This window comes from Schistocerca serialis, chromosome 9, assembly GCF_023864345.2.
Source record: "Schistocerca serialis cubense isolate TAMUIC-IGC-003099 chromosome 9, iqSchSeri2.2, whole genome shotgun sequence".
Classification (NCBI taxonomy): domain Eukaryota; kingdom Metazoa; phylum Arthropoda; class Insecta; order Orthoptera; family Acrididae; genus Schistocerca; species Schistocerca serialis.
This window is the reverse complement of record NC_064646.1, coordinates 188,237,329-188,255,683: the sequence shown is the minus strand read 5'-3', so window position 1 is coordinate 188,255,683 and position 18,355 is coordinate 188,237,329. Positions and strand designations below refer to the sequence as shown.

Genomic DNA, 18,355 nt, shown 5'->3' with positions numbered 1-18,355 from the left:
TTATCATAGTATGTTTCACTCAAAATAGCTTTTATGTTGATGATCTTAACTTAAGATACTACTTTATTGTACTATTAGACTTTTACATGTGCTAATCACTCACTCAAAATAGCTTTTATGTTGATGATCTTAACTTAAGATACTACTTTATTGTACTATTAGACTTTTACATGTGCTAATCACTCACTCAAAATAGCTTTTATGTTGATGATCTTAACTTAAGATACTACTTTATTGTACTATTAGACTTTTACATGTGCTAATCAGTTTTTAATGGGCATGGTTCAAACGTTTCACTGCACTGTTGTGTTATTTCTGTCAAAGAAAATGAAGCACACATTTTTGGAATGAACAACAGAATATAGGAAGGGGATAAAATTCTTTGTGTGAATGAACTGTAAAGAAGTACATAGGAATATTCAAGGGGTATCTAAAGTCCTATAAATTATGTAATATTTATTTCTCCACAACATTAACTTTCAGTCAATAGTTGAACATATTTTTTCATTTCAAAATGCACATGTAACTTCATAACACTATGACATAAAAAGTAATAACAAGGTATTCTACACTGAAACATATTGCTCTGGCTATAATCCAAATACCATAAATTCAGTGTTTAGTTACAATTCATTTTAAAATAACCTGTTTAGCAGTATGAACAAACAGTGTATACCAATGTATATTTTGATATTACCTTTTGTCTGCTTTAGCAACAGGGTCACAGCATGGAAGTGGAGGATATAATGCGATCGACAGAGGTGTTCAGTCATCCTTACCAAGCTTAGCTTCAGAGCACCTGTCATCACGATTGTGCCACCAGAACATTGCCCAGCAGATGATGAAAGATTTAGGTACACAAAACAATTTTTTTCCATTGCACTAGAATGTCAACAGGTTGCCTCAAAGCAGTCTTGGCAACTGTCCATGTGAACACAAAAATGCTTTTGGATTTCAGAAAAATCCTGAATCATCTATAGTAGTTGATGTGCTCTATACAGAAGAAGCACCATTAGTTTAGATTTTCAGTTTAGGAGCTGGATTCCTTTAATCAGATCACAGAAAGCTGAGTGAAACATTGACTAACCTGTGACCATTGTGTGGTGTTCACTGTGCTGTGTAATGTTGACAGTAGTGAAACTTCTTGACAAATAAACTCCTCTATGTGATGGACAGAGCTTTATGCCAGACGGTAATGTAAAACATTAACATATGGTTACTTTAATTAACATCCTAGTTAGAAGTAACCATATGAAAAAAATATTTCCTGCTGTTTTGTTTTTCATTGAAGTGTAGGGATGAGATAAACTGCCCAGTTAAAACCAATACTGGTATTATAATTCTGAATGAATGGTATTTTTCGATATTTGTTTCTTCCATGTCAAAACATGGATTTTTTAATTTTTTTACTAATACTTTGTAAAAAACTGAAATATCAATTGGCTACAGCAGAAGTGCTAAATTATTTGGCTTTTAAATTAACATTTTCTAAAAATGAATACTTTTTATTCCTAAAATTTCCATTGCTTTGAAATATTATGTTATTGTAGAAAATGCAAAAAGCAATCAGTGTTGTTTTGATAATAATGCCGACAGAAACGAGCAACAAACACTTGGCATAAGAATTGGTATAGCATTGCTGAGAATAATAATGTACCTGTTACCATGTGGTGTGGTCTACTAGATGATACATGCAGTATGCAAGACTTGCCCCATCATTTTCACACTGTCATCATCAGACATTAGTCATTTTACAGAATGGCACCATCCCTAATCTGGAAGTATTTTACAAAGTGCAGTATCAGTGAAATACAATGCTCTATTTGCTTTAAAAGATTAAGAACAGGAGGAGCCACAACAAACTTGTGATATCATATAAGGAGAAAACTTAAAACTTAGCAATTCATTCATAGTTTACAATAAAAATAGAGAGCAGTTGATCTGTTGACTGTGTCTACACATTACACCTTTATCTGCCTGTATCTCTTGAGAAATTAACATGAAAACAGAGTTCTCCAAAATCGGTTTTCACTGTTTAGCACTGACTGTTCACAATGCCCAAATAGTGGTATGATCCTTGATTGTGACATGATGTTTGAGCAGAGTTTAAAAAAAATTAACACTGATAGAAGAATGTTGGTGATTTTTTTGTAGTGTTCAACCACTTATCACTTTTTGAGCAGTAAATGGTAGATGGACTAAGTTTTCTTCTATTGGCTATTTAATGTAATATTTTGATTCTTTGTATCTTGAAACCCAAGGAGTCAGAAATTTTCAAACTTTGTTGATTTCTAAGTTTACTACAGGAAATAATAGGAATAAAAAACTGATAATCAGATATTTTAGAAACCAGCTCTCTTGAGCTGTTTTAAGACTCAGGATACACTGTTTTTTTTTTTTTAGAAAGAAAAAAAAAAACCATAACCTCCATCCCTGCTGCAGCGGGTGGATGGGACATGTGTGTTCCACTGTAATTTTGTTGTGAGATCTATATATCTCAGTGATAATGAAATAAATGATCATCTTGTACTTTCATTTATGATATATATTTTCAGCAAAGTACTTGGACCATATTTATGACTACAATTTGAGTGTCTCCTGTGACAGTCATATCGATCCTCTTATCTATGATACAGTGTTAAACAATCTTTGCACAAAGCATTTTGACACTAGGTGCATAAGATTTTTGTTCTATGTCCCCATGTCAGTGCCTCATGAGTAAATGACTTAGGTAAAAATTAAATACCACATTTACATTATTATAAGACTAGGATTTTTCCCAGATCTATCATTTGAAAAATAAAGGGTCATTTTACATTCACAGAATAAACTAAATAAACTATTGCTGCTGGTTTCAACATTTTTATGTAGTGTAATAGATTAGTATAAGTGTCATCTTACATTTACAGATGAAGCTTTGGAAACTGAGGTTACACGCAGATTTATTTTGAAGAATAAAGAAAGGTTATATAGCATCACAAAATTGCTGACACTAGTGTTCATATTCCTGCTGCTGGTGCTATCACAGCCAATGTCTAATTTGATTACTATTTGTTTTAATAGACTATTATTTAGCTTACTTAATTCTTTCACAAGGACTTGATCCTTGTTGTTGTTGTTTTTTATTTCATGTGAGGCAAATATGTGCTGTGACCAACTGGGATTCATCAGCTGTGGAATATAGACTGTCTGATGTTGTTCCTGTCACACAAGCTAAAGATGTTAATAGCATGAGCTCCATGACACTACATAGACACTTTTCTTATTTTTTGAAGAATGAATTATTGTTAATTGTTAGTCTGGATTGATTGGAAAAATCTTTCACAAAAGTAATAGTTGTTAATTAACTCCACTGAACAAGATGTAACATCAATTTTACCTAAATGTATTACACATTAGCAAAAGCAAAACCTAAGTATTTTCATAGTAGTGACAAAAAAGAGATAGCAACTAAATCTGTTTCTGTGCTCACTGCCATTCCATTTGCAGTAGGAACTGAAATGACTTTTTCAGCAACAGTATACATATCTGCAGGAGACAGCAAACGTCCAAATAGAACCATGTTTCATGCAGCAATGATGTCAAAGCTTGCCATCAGGTATGGTGTGTCAGCTGCTCGTTCTACACAGCCAATGAGAGAGCACGAGGCAGAAGACATGTTTGGAAGCAAGAGATGAAGGAATATTGTCACATTATCACATCAGTATAGATGTTAAATTCACTACTTGTTCAGAAGAAATAGCTATGTACTCAGGTTCCACTGTAACCCCAACCTCAGATATCATGACACATTCTGAAAAAAAAAAAAAAGAACCAAATATTTGTGACAACCAAGATTATAAATTTTGATTGCTGCTCATATTTAGGAATACAAATTGGTCAGATGAAAATATCATCCCAAACAATGATACCAGTGATGACATTAATGATGAAAAATGGTGATACCATAGATAATTGGCAAAGTAAGCAAGAGGAATGTGAAAATAAGAATTAATGTAAACCATTTCTTTTTGTTTTATTTTATTTATCCTTGTATTATCAAACTGTAGGTAATCAATAAGTGGGATAAGTTGAGAATGGGTATAATGTTAACCTTTTTGGACAAAAGCTTTATATTATTAAAACTGTTTGTAATTTTGATGAGTCAGAACATGTTAGGAATAAAATTCTCTCAAGCAGCCTTTAAAAAAGGGGACCTTCTTATATTCAAGTAAATATGGTAATTTCCATTAATTCAAATGATAAAAATACTGTAATTAATGAAATAAAATATGAGACATTTATGATACTGAATAATAAGGAGTAAGACATTTAGTGAACAGAGGGTTAACAATGAATCTTGAAGATAGCACAACCTACAGGTGCACTTGGTAATTATAAGAATTCTGCAAACAATTAGTGGACTCCCTTTTGGTAGTCAGACAGTGATACTTAGCAATAACATGCAACAGATTTCCATTTGTTCACTGATAAACTATCATTGGAAACATATGTCCCAGTGGTAGTGAAAGGGTTAAGGAAAATGTTCTTACAAACTATGCGATCCAACAAAACCTCATTACCTGGTTCAAAGCTACACTCTCTCAATACCTCTCTCTTAATTTTCCAAACTCCATACAGACAATACTCATTCATTCAAACAGAAAACATTCATTTCTGTCATGAAATAGCATTTTATTTTTGGCCAAATAGTTAAACTCCAGTGAAATAAGCAGAAAGCTGTTGACTGTTGTGGAACCTCAACCTTCAGAAACAAGTTAATAAACATTACCTATAAATTCTATCATGGAATGTTTCTCCACTGTCATGTGAAATCTGGGAATATTGCAAGTAAATGTGCACACAGGAAGAACATTTAGAACTTCTGCTTGCTTTCACATGAATAATGCTACACACAGACAGTTGGGGTACACATATCCCATCCTGTGCAGGGAGGCGACAATAAGGGCATCTGGCCACAACTTAAACTAACTATGCCAACCCTGTGCAATACAGGGCAGAGGATCAAGAAAAAAAGAAAAAAATTGTGCACACAGGAAGGACCAGGCTATATAACAACAAACACAGCTGACATCTGTATTAGAAAAGACAGTGACTATCTGACTGGAAAGTACTTACACAATTTCAGGAAAAATTACTATAATTTCTAAAATCAGAGCCATCTACCCACAAAATAAGAAGCACAGTTTAGCATAAGATGTGATGCAACTTATAATTTTAAAGCTAAGGCTGCAAATTCTGACACGCATGTAGTAGACACACAATGGATTCTTGAAGTCTTAACACAGAAAAATGTTTCTGTTACGCAGTAATGTAATCTTTCTTTGTGCAGGCATTCCCAGTGGCCAGCCAGCCTGTGCAGACTCTGACTACAGTGACTGTGAGAGGTGGCATGGTTCTACGACAGCCGGCAGCTGGGATGAAGACCGGGGGAGCTGCAGCAGTGATACATGTTGCTCATGCAGTGATTCCAACTGCCCCTATGATGGTGCTGTTGACCATGGTGAACAAGGGCCTCTGCAGGTAAGGTGCTGTTTATTTTTTAGTAGCCATCAGTCTGAAGACTGGTTTGATGCATCCCTCCATGGTAGTCTATCTTGTGCAATTATTTTCATCTCTAGATAACTACTGCACCCTACATCCATATGGATGTGCTTACTATTTTCAAGCCTTGCCACCCCCAAACCCCCCCCCCCCCCCCCCCCAAAAAAAAAAAAAAAAACAGTTCTCTTCTTTTAGTCAAGTTGTATCATAAAGTTCTTTTTCCCCAATTCAGTTCAGTACCTCTTCGTTAGTGATCCACCCATGCAATCTTCAGAGAGTAGCATTGGTTTCCTCAGTATATTAGATAAGGCTGCATAGCTGTAAAGATATTGACACTTACTCCATAATATTGCACAATATATTGTACAGGGTAAGGGTGAGATTGTACAATACACAGCAATTCCTGCTGAGACTTTGCAATTTGGGGACATGCAAACAACTGATACAGTGATGCCATATGGATATGAGTACATCAAGAAAGACAGATGAAAGGTATCATGTGTTCAAATCACAGTTGGGAGAGTAGTTTGATTATATGTTTAATACTTATTACTAATCAGCTGTATAAACATTCAACAAAAATGTTGAAGTCCAGGCAAATGACACTGCAGCTATTTATTTGTTTCTTTTAGAAGCTTGAATTATTTATTGCAGAAATACGTAACAGAACTACTTACCAATCCTCTACAATATGTCACTTACTCCTTTCAGGTTTGTATATAGCTTCCAGCATTGTGGAATGTGAAATCTGACAAGTATACAAACAGTATCATCTCTGTCTACATGTGTAATTAAATTGTGATAGTGTTTTGCAATCATGAGTTATCAAACTGATGGTTTAATGATATGCACACATATAAGCACATCGTCACCCATTTCCTCTTCGTTTTCCATAGTACTGCCATAAAGTTCCTATCCTTTATGTAGCCCCTCTAAATATTCCCTTAGCTATCTAAACTCTTTGTTTATATCGTTGCGTCCCCATTATCCATGAGCTTCTTTAATTTCCTGTAAGTGTCATCTACTGCTCTGCATTTTCTCCTCTGCCTCTCCTGGTTTTCCACTTTGCAATTCCAGTCAATGTTATTGTTTAGGTGCCTGTATTCCACTTTGACTTCTTTCATTTGCTACATTTTACTTTATCCTTTCATTAATCAAATTGTGTTACTCAAGAATTTATGCTGAACTTTGTATTTTTGTCTAATTTTTCTTCACTACCCTCTTCAGTTCATCTCTCAAAGCTCCATTTCTAATTATTAGAGAGAGAGAGAGAGAGATAGATAGAGTAGATGGATAGAGAGAGAGAGAGAGAGAGAGAGAGGGAGAGAAAGAGAGAGAGAGAGAGATCAAATTACTTCAGAGACACATATTTATAGGAGTGTAACTGGTCAGCATAACAAAGAACTTAAATGAGAATCTTTGAGAGAAAATTGACATTATTCCTGCAAAACTATGTTGGGTAAATTTAGAGAACAGTTAATTGAGAAAGACTGTGTTGTGTCCCACCTACTTATCGAATATGGGGTGCCTAGGAAATCTGCTTTCTTGGATCACTAGACAACAATTCAAGCAATTGTATTAATGAATTTTTATTACAGAAAGATAAATGACAACACACTTTGAGAATTTACAATAATGTGCCGCAGGCAATGGGTGACAGACAGAATAAGAAAATCTCTTCAGTATATACAATTCTTAATACACGTGAAATAGTACAGTTCCTTTGTTGCTGCTACACAAGTGCCTAATCTTGAACCTGCTGTTGAAGTCAGCAAATTGGGCCATGGCCAGGCAGCACAGCACTTATGTCCTCATCGTGTAGATGCCGCTGCTGTCTCGTTGTCCTAGAGAGGGGTTGGTCAGCATACTATTGGCTGAGGTCTTCACATCCCTCTCTGCTCTAACGTTTCTATCCAACATACCGGTGCATGACTTTTATGCTGTAACATCCCCCCCCCCCCCCCCCCAATGCAACAGACTGTCATCGTATAAGGAGCTCAACAATGGGAGGGGAGACAGGATGTGGCACTGGAATTGAAGCTTTGGCTGCAGGGGTCATCAGGCTTCCGATCGTACCTCACCATCCGGCTTTCGCACTAGCGGAAACATCACCTGGAAAACGGCCAGAAGGGTATGTGTCCACCTCCTGAGGCCTATAACCAGATGTAGAAGGTGATGGCTGCTGCAGAGTGAGTGGGTCTAGCTCCGTCAGTAGGACAAGAGTAGGCAAAGGCTCTGTCTCCATGAGGTCGTCCCACAGTGTCGTGATGACACCCTCTGGCAGCTGTTGTGGCCTCACTGTCCTCAGGATCTGTGAATGTGGGGAGAGAGACACAGAAGGATCGCCATTCACATGACAGCAGCAAATTTGATTGTGATGTCAGCACTGCAGTCTGTCTGGGCCTGAAATGAGGGACATGCAAGTGCCAAGGCAATGAAGGATCTCACCTTGCACCTATCTTCTGCTGCTGCAAAGCCTATCTTCTGCTGCTGCAAAAAATCCTGAAAAACACAATATCATATGGTGTGAAGTGATACTTGTGGCCTTCCTTCAGTTCCGGATGCTGAGGAGGGCGGAGCAGTGTCTGATGGCAGTGGCTGTGAAGCAATTCTGCCCGCAATGGTCCATATCTTAGATGTGAACAATATGATGTGAGAAAAAGTTGCAATGCTTGATCCCTGGTGTCTGCATTGCAAAATTGGGCCATCTGGTGCTTGAAAGCCCTCACAAAACATTCCGCTTAACCGTTTGACTGTGGATGGAATGGTGCACTAGTCAGATGCTGTATCCCAATTGCTTTCACAGAATGTTTCAAATTCATTTGACGTGAACTGAGGGCTGTTGTCCGACACTATGACTTAAGGTAAACCTTCAACACAAAAAATATAGGACAACACTTGAATTGTGCTACATGATGTCAATTTCATTGGCACAGCAAAAGGAAACTTGCTGTATGAGTCTACCACAATCAATCAACGAGTGCTCCATAAAGGTCCTGCAAAGTCTATGTGCACACATTGCCATGGCAATTGTGACTGAGGCCAAACAGAGAATTTTTGTGGTGGAGCAGCCTGATTTTCCACACTTGTGTGACACTGTGACATCATCTGTTCTATTTGGGTGTCCATACCCTGCTAAGTACAGTGCCGACTTGCTAACTGTTTCGTACAAACAATCCCCGAGCGCCCTGGTGAAGTAACTGCAACACTTCATTTTGCAAAGCTTTGGGGATCAACACACATGACTGTCCACTGTCATTTTGAACAAGAATCACACCTTGCAGTAAAGTGAGGCTATGCTGATGTGCAAAGTATCAGCACACAACAGAGTTCTTTATGCTATGCAATGAGCAAGGTCAAGATATGTAAACATATTTCAGCAAAATGCTCAAATTTGAATCAGCTACCATGGCCTGTGCAATTTTCCTACAGTCCAGATGAAAGGATTGAAGCAATTCAGAATCCTGAGCATTGATGTGACAACAAGATGCAGCAAAAGTGTCAAAGTCGGTATCAGGGCCAATCAGAAGATGTAAAAGTGCATTCACATTATCATGTTCAGATGTCAGATGATACACAGTCTCATACTGATATTGAGACAACAACAAAGCCCAGCTTTGCAATTTTTGGAAGTTCATACAGGAACCATCTTCGCCAGATGAAACAAGGACTGCAGTGGCTTGTGATCCATTACTAAGTAGAATTTTCTGCTGTTAAATAATTGTGGAATTTGGTGACACCATACACAATAGCCAATGCCTCTCTCTCTATTTGTGAATAGGTACACTGAGCTTTGGACCTCACTTTTGATGTGAAAGTAATAGGCCTGTCTTTATCACCAGTTCTGTGCAAAAGCACTGCACCGATTCCATAAGAGGAAGCGCCAACTTGCAGCACAACTGGATCAAAGTGAACCAATCATCGAACACTGAGCAACGCATCTTTAAGTTTTTGAAAAGCTTCTTGGTACTTCTCTGTCCAAACAAAGAGGACATTCTTATGACACAAGCATTGCAATGGAATGGTGATTTGTACAGTGTTTGGTATGAACCAGATATAATAGTTCATTTTTTCTAAAACTGACTGCAATTTTGTGACATTGTGAGAAACTGGCAGGTCACGTATGGGTAACAAACGTGACTAAAGAGGATGTACGCCTTGGCTGTTTACGACATGACTAAGATTCTGTAACTCCTGTTTAAAACAAAAATCACACTTTAGGCCTGCACCAGATAACACATGAAACAAAGCACACAGATTTGCAATGTGTTCTTCAGGTGTATGACCTGCTGTGACAATATCAGTTTGGTACTTAAGCAGTCAGCTATTCTAAATACTGTTGGAAAATGGCGGGTGTGGAAGCACTGCCAAAAGGCAAGCACAAATATTTAAACAAGCCTAAATGAGAGTTAACTACACACACTCTTTGAGATTCTTCATCAAGAGGTATTTGACGATTTTTGAAAAGTAGCAACCAGTGCCTAATCTGTCCATGAGATCCTCTGGGCATGGCAATGGATACGTATCAATCACAGTTTAAGGGTTGACTATAGACCTAAAGTCAACATAGAGGTGAATTTGAAGTGAAGTTTTGGGGAGCAAAACCATTGGACTTGCCAACTGACTAGCTTGTATGGGCACAATAGCTCTGCTATATTGCAGTTCTTTATGTTCAGCAGTGACTTTGTCCCATAATGCAATGGGAACAGTTCTGGCCCAGCAAAATCTCAACTGAGCATTGCCTTTCATAGTAATGTGCAACAAAATTATTAGCCTTGCCTAAACCTTCAGAAAAGAGTTCAGGGAATTCTTTCAGCAAGCTAACTACACTGTCTTTAGCATTGAATGCAGACACTGACAACTCATTGTCCTGAATTTGAAAGCCAAACAAATCAAATGAATCAAGGCCAAATATGTTCTCACAATGTGATTGTAGCATAGTGAAAGTTACAGTTCATGTATGCGAGTGACACATAGCAGGCCAGGCAAAGTACATTTTCCAAGAACGGGAATGTCTTGTCTGATATAAGCCATAAGGTGCATGCTAGTTTTAGACAGGTGTGGGGAGCCTAATAGTTCATATGTGTTACGATTTAGCACTGTAAGAGAGGCACCTGTTTTCCATTAATATGCAAATGAACAAAAAGCTTGTTGGACTGGCAGAGCACTGAAGAAACTGTTCACTTCCTAGTTTTGCTAATGCCTGCACGAGGCTTTGAATACAAGGCATTGATCACATGGGCCTTGTGACTAGATTTGTGAGTGGGCAGAATTCTTATGTTTGCTCCATTGCAATCATATGGATTGTACATATCCTTTCTTGCCACAAGCATAACACTGTGTTTGTCTTGATGGGCAGTCTTGGCTTTTGTGCCATGAATAGCACTGTGGGCATGACTTAATTCCATTCGCATGTTTAGAGAAGTGCTTATGTGGCACAGAGAAGTGTTAAAGCGGTATGGCACATGCAAGCTGCTGCTGCTGCCTAATGGGCTAATTGTGAGCAAGGGAGCCGCACGAGGTAGCCGCTCAGTCTGAGGTGTCTTGTCATGATTCACGCGGCTCACCCCGTCGGAGGTTCGAGTCCTCCCTAGGGCGCGTGTGTGTGTGTGTGTGTGTGTGTGTGGGGGGGTCCTTAGCATAAATTAGCTTAAGTTAGATTAATTAGTGTGTAAGCCTAGCGACTGATGGCCTTAGCAGTTTGGTCCCATAGCCCTTACCACAAATTTCCAATTTCGTGAGCAAGGGGTGACTCAACCTGACAAATTTGTGGCTGCACAAAGTTATTGGCTGACATGGCACCTGAACCGTACTGATCTAGTATTTGCACAACATATTGAAATGATGGATCAGACTGCTTCAAAACCTGTTATCTAACTCTGACATCAGTGACACTGTACATGATTGCATCACACAACATAACATCTGAATATAAAGCACCACAAACACATTTGAATTTGCATTTCCTCATCATACCCTGCAAATCTGTTATCCACTCATGATAAGTTTGTTCTGATCTTCTCTTGCAATTGAAGAATTGATACCTAGCTGCTACCACATTCACTTGTTGGTCATAATAGTTAGTTAGTGAATCTACTACAACAAGATCATAGGAAAGTTCACTAGGAGTGGTGTTAGGAAATAGTTTCTGGATGAGTTGAAAAATTACACTTCCTACCATGGACAATAAATGAGGTTGTTTCACAGTACCTAGTTCATTGTGAGGAATTATGTAGGCTTAAACTGTTGCAACCACTCGAGCCATTCCTCTTCTTGTTCATGAAACTGGTGAAAAGGTGGTATAGCACTTGGAACAACTGTAGGTGTAGTTTGTTGTTCTGTTGGACATGCAGCATTGGCCAGTAGCTGCTACACCATCTTTAGCAGGGTTTTGTCCTGCCTGTTTGTCGAATATGGGGTGCCTATCAAACCTGCTTTCTCGGATTGCTAGACAAGAACTGAAGCAAATTGTATTAATGAATTTTTATTACAGTAAGATAAATGACAATATTTAACTTTGAGACTTTACAATGATGTGTCACAACCAAAGGACAACAGACAAAATAAGAAAATCTCTTCAGTGTATACAATTTCTAATATAAGTGAAATAACACAGTTCCTAAGCAGCTGCTATACAAGTGCCTAATCTTGACCCCACTGTCAAAGTTGGTGAACTGGGCTGCAGCCAGGTGGTGTGACGCTTGTGTCCTCTTCATGTAGATGCCGCTGCTGTCTTGCTGTTGTCTTAGAGATGGGTCAGTCAGCATACTATTGGCTGACATCTTCTTCACAGCCCTCTCTGCTCTAACATTCCTGTCCAGTGTGCCAGCACTTGACTTTTATTCTGGAACAGACTGTATGACAGTTCACTGTTTATCATGCACATGGATCATGGCCAGCATGTAGAGGTACACACAGACAGTCATTATCCAGTGCATACACAAAAGGAATAGAAGAGAAAATCACTAATACTGGCACAAAGTACTATCCGTAAGGAACTGCACAGTGGCTCAAAGAGACTATGTGTAGTGGTAGGTGGAAACAGGTGGAAATGGCTTCAGATGTTCAGACTCAGCTAATGATGCAAAGTACTCTCAATTCACTATGTTTATTCAGGCAGTCAAGGTGAAATCAAATTGTAGATTATAGTTTGATGGGAAAAGAGCATGAGCTATAAACATTACCAAAATTTTCAAGTAAAATTTTCTTTTTGTAACCTGGTGATCCAATAAAGACATGGAAACAAAATTGTGTTATTCAGGCAGTCAAGGTGAAATCAAATTGTAGATTATAGTTTGATGGGAAAATAGCATGAGCTATAAACATTACCAAAATTTTCAAGTAAAATTTTCTTTTTGTAACCTGGTGATCCAATAAAGACATGGAAACAAAATTGTGAATAAACTTTTGTTTGAAATTTAAGAAAACTGAATAAAAAAAATGTTCATTCTTCTCAAAGTCAGACAAGCTTTGAAGTCCTTTTCAGAAGCCAGGGGTACATGAAAAATGTACCTTGTTTCAATGAACTTGCACTAAATACCTAGCAATCGGGTGAAGCCAATGGAAGCACTGAAGTTCTTTAAACGTCTTAAAGATTAAAGGACCTTTGCTTTGAGGACATTCTTCCATGTCTTCAGTACTTACAAACCAAAGGTTTGAAAATAAGTGATTCAAAACTGTTTAGTTCTGCAACATTAAGAATTGTGCCAGATATACAATGCTGGAGAAAACTGTATACTAGATCAACATTGCTGGTCTTTGATAAAAAAGGGTCAAAATGTTTTCAGAAATTTGTCAAGTTTTCCTTGTGAGTCCTAGATGCAGTGCATGTACTGAACCTGTGCATTTCTCATGCCTCCTCAATGGACAAAAGAAAGGAATCATTTGTTGATGAACACTGTCAAAGGAATTTTAATGTTCAAGTACAGTTTCAAGGTTATATCTTGTGAGGAATTTTATAGCCATATCCTTCAAGATAACAATTCAACTCTTCTCTCAGCAGCACATTCTATTGAAAAATATGCTTTGACAGGAAACACCATTGGCATTGGTAACTACTGCAAAGTGCATCACGGTAACTGCATTGTATCTGGAACAAACAAATACCATTGTTTAACACAATAGCAGGTTTTCAAAGTGTTCTTAGACCTACCTGCTAATATTGAGATTAGAACATGTTTATTACTCCAAAATGTAAAATGTAAACATTTTATTGCTTCTAAAATAAATTGTCAGCCCTTTTTTCTATATTTACTGCTATTTGTGAAACACTGTCCTGCTTTCAATAATTTTGAGTTGGTAATCCTATTACAAGCTGACCCGTACAACTGCATCTCAGAGATGGTTTCAAAGCCTCAACTCTTAAAAACTGAGTTTCATATTTAATTACAGCCCTAATCTGTCAAAAAAAGTTCCACGACTCAACAGTCTGTCAAGAAAAATCAAGTCTTCATACAGTGAATGACATGATATAGTTTTTTTTAAAATCATTATTGAACCACCCATTGATTATATTTTATGGCTACAGCACCAGAAGAAACACTACGTGGAGCAAGCAAGGAGCAGAAAACAAAATGTGACTCAAGCCAATATCATATACGACAGTTGAATAGTCTTTTTCTTAATTTGCAGGGTCAATGTCAGTCATCGAATACTACTGGCTGGCGGCACAGACCACACCACCTGTTGGGTGGCTCTCGTCAAGCTCCTTGTCGAAGGCCTGTCTCTCCGTGTTATAGCACAGACTCCAGCTACAGCTGTGCTCGCCCACCACATCTGAGGTCGACGCCACACCACAAGCCTCAGCACCATTCACGAACAGGTGATTGAAACATGTTAGTGGCAGAAATCATCTTACAACATTGGCACTGAATGTCAGCAATTCAAGGCAAGAAATTTTTAAAGTTATAACTGCAAGTTTATTTTTTATATACTTTAATAAAATGCACCACTGTCTTGATACTCAGTTTAACAAGCATCAAAAATAAATATAATGAGAAAATGTTGTAGAAAGAAGATAGAGAAGGAGAGCTTTACTACTTATACTTGTGTTACATCCATGGGAGCAAAATGAAAATTTCTTTGCCAGGGAGTGAAAAACTATAGTTTTAGGTCAAAAATGCATTCCATCCAATATTTCCCCAATGAGCGGATCCCATCTTCAATGTGTTATTCTAGAATTTCTGCAAAATACCCATTTACAGCTGCCATAACCTCAGAACATTTTCCAGCCACAAATTTCTTTATTTAGTTTTTCCATGTACTGATTCAGCAACTGTTTGTTGCTTTGGAAAACTTTATTGAGTCCACTGCAGATTTTTGCCTTCTTATTATGCCATTTTCAAGTGGTTCTGAAAACTGCCATAATTATGATAATTACATAAACTTTGTACTTAATAATAGAAGATGAAAAATCGAGGCTTGTATATTTCTAATACAAGTACAGATAAGGGTATAAAATTTATATTGTGCTGTACAGCAATGACCAATTGAAAGAAGTGCAAGTCTGCTGGGTTAAAATGTTACGTACCCAATGACAGCATGAGTATACCTCCCGTCCAGTAAGTCCCCCCCGACCTGGGGTTCTGGGTGACTTTTCTGAACTGTACCTGTTTCCCTAAACCTCTCCAGTCCCTTTCCTTCACCCCTCTTCCTTCCATTCAACTCTTCTGCCAGAAGAAGTAGCCGCTGTCTCTGAAAGCTTGAAAAAGTTAAACCCTTTTGTGTTTGTGTTCCCCAGCCACTGCTTGGTGAGTAGATTTTTTATCCATCCATTTACATTATATTATCATTATATTATTAGCATTCTTTTGGTTTAAGAGGATTTCAAAAATTTTAAGTTGAATCTTTTACAAATGAAAGGCAAAAAATAGTTTGCAGATTTAATAAATGCATAAAATAGTTGCAGTGGATTGGACATCCCAGACTTGTGTTGAATTATATCCTCTAACATACAAAAATTGAACACCAGGAAACTGCAGAGGTTGTTAGCATAGCTTGGACTCGTCATGGACTCCTTACAGAGCATGTTTACAAACACGTAGATACAGCAACAAATTTGTGGACTAACTGTAAATGAAGTTATCAGTAATGGGGTGGCAGAAGTTGAAGAAATTGGTGTTTTTATATGTACATTGCTCACTGAGCATCTTTTCCTTGAATTATTTTTAGATGGGGATAGATTTCTAATTCTTCATGTACTGGTATGTTCACAAAGTATTCCTTCTTCATTGTACAAAGGATTACAAGGTGGTTTTCAGTACTGTGCACCATGTGATTCTCTTGTATTAGGTGAGCTGTGAAGGTGGGATTTATTTCCCATGGTTTTTTTTTCTTTTTAATTTTGTGTATCTATGAATTACATTTTAAATTCCTTCCAATTTGTCTGATGTAACTAGCCTTACAATAGAGTAATATATTTTTTATATGCTATTATTTTGGTATAAGACATGTGTTTTGTTAATGTTGTGTATTAAAAAATATAACAGAGGTGATTGTGATTTGTACATGATGTGTACATTATGTGTTTTTTTTTAAAAAAAAAAGGTTACTAAGCCTCTATGAGACCTCACCATAGAAAGAAAGTAACACTAATTCTTTTTTATGTAGCAACTCTACTGTGCCAGTTGATTCCTTTTAGGTTTCAAGAAGTTATATATTTGATCAATGATCACACTGTGATAATTTTTAGTATGGGCTATATTTCATAATTAATGTAGTTTCTTTTCTACTTGAAATGAAATTAAATGAGTGTATGGCATCGTTGCCCGGGAGGACCCATTCGGGTAAGTTTGGCCGCCAAGTACAAGTCTTATTTCATTCAATGCCATATTGGGCAACTTGTGTGCTGGTGATGAGGATGAAACGATGATAACAGAACACCCAGTCTATGAGTGGAGAAAATCCCCAACCAGCCGAAAATCAAACCCGGGCCCGCTTGCAAAGGAAGCAAGCACATTACCACCCAACTAAGCAGGCTTTTCTATCTCATTAGAATTTAGTGGTAGTTTAAGGAGCCTATTTATTGCAGAACAGAAGAATGTCTTTTTATGTTGAGCAGGATGGCATGATGCAACAGGAATTATGATGTTAGAAGATGTAGGTATATGATGAATTCCAAAAACATGTGTACATTGCTTCATAGTAATTGAAAGATCTAAAAAATTAATAGCTGTGTTTGACTTACAAGATAGTTTTATTATTTATTTTGCTACAGATATTTGCAGATAGGACATTTCTTGTTGTGAGCCACATATAAGATGAGGACATCATCAACATAATGTTTATGTTTTCTTTGAATAATTTGTTTTCCAAACAATTAATAAAAATATCTGCCAGTATACCTCCTGTGGGAAAGCCCACAGCTAATACATCTTTTTGAAGGTAGATTTTGTTATGAATAGTACAGCAGTTGTATTTGAAAACAATTTCCAGTAATTCAATAATTTCTATGATTGCTACTGGAGGAAGTGTCTTGTGCATCAGCAAATTATTTTTTATTGCTGTAATTGTTTCATTTATAGGAATATTTCTGTATGTCTCTGCTATATCAAGCGAAGTGAACATTGCATTAGCATCAACCTGGAGACCTCATCCACTACAACTATTTTGTGCTGTTATTAAATCTAAAAACTATTTTAGCCTTTTATTTGGAAAACATGCAACTTGGTATTTCAGATATGTGAAAACAGAAATCCTCTTCAACCCAGAGAATACTTATAATGTAATAAATTACACTCATGCAATCATTGGGCACATAACATTTTAAAACCACCTGACTTTCAGTTTGATCAATTGGATGTTGCTCTGCAGCATAATATGTTTTACAGTCTGTATGTACTTATGTCTATATGTACTTATATTTTATATATGTAAGCCGTGTTTTTTCATATTCTGTTATATGCAATGTTTATATATCTATCATAATTACGGCAGTTTTCAGAACCACTTTAAAATGACATAATATAAAGCCTAAACTGGAAGTGGACTCGATAAAGTTCTCAACAGTTGCTGCAGTTTTTCACTTCTTTTTTTTTTAAATAAATTTCTTTGGCTGCAGGAATAGATAAAAGTCAGTTGGTGCTAAACTTGTTGATTAGTGTGGTTGTTGCAACAATTTGTACTTCAAATCTTTCACCATTTGCACGAACAAAGAGTTTACATTGTCCTGATGAATGCCAGTTCTTTTGGTTTTCAGTTTGGGCTCATCTCAGGTATTCGTTCATTACTTTGTGCCTAAAATTATGTCATTGTTTTACTTTTTGTAGGTAACCAGTTAGAAGAACCCTTTTTAATTCCAGAAAGCAATAGCCATCTGTTCCACACATGGATTTAATTGCTGTTTCACTTCTTACATAAAGCTGTAAACCAATATCTCACCTACATTAATAAATTAGTGGATAAAATGGTTAAAACATTGTGAAGAAATGTTTTATATACTAACAATATGTAAAAAACATTCCACAGATTAAGTTGACATTTTACTTACATTATTTCACAGGATGTACCAAAATTTAAAATTCAGCGATATTTACACACAGCATATACCATTACAAAAATAATGACTGTCAACACCATCTCTTTGCCAGTCTGAAAAGATTTCCCATTGTCCTCATATGCGATACTAGAGGTATTTTATAATTAAATTAAGAAATGTTATGAATGCATTCTACTGCCTAAAATTAGTACATAGCACCACACACTTCACAAACTGTCAGAGTTTGAAGATTAGTGTATGTGATAAGGGTGTCCCATAAAGAATGCAGTTTATTAATTAAGCACTTCTTTCAGCTTGTTACATTGCTGGACCTGA

The 18,355-nt window shown here is 37.0% G+C and overlaps 1 protein-coding gene across 1 annotated transcript in view; it reads left to right on the top strand.

The window, feature by feature from the left end:
- The window catches only part of LOC126419463 (protein sax-3-like), a 93,217-nt gene that overhangs the window by 66,746 nt on the left and 8,116 nt on the right, over positions 1 to 18,355 (top strand). The window contains exons 19-21 of the mRNA XM_050086651.1: positions 714 to 854; positions 5,333 to 5,523; positions 14,176 to 14,365. Of these exons, the coding sequence (XP_049942608.1) occupies positions 714 to 854; positions 5,333 to 5,523; positions 14,176 to 14,365 (522 nt within the window). The remainder of the gene's footprint in view (positions 1 to 713; positions 855 to 5,332; positions 5,524 to 14,175; positions 14,366 to 18,355) is intronic.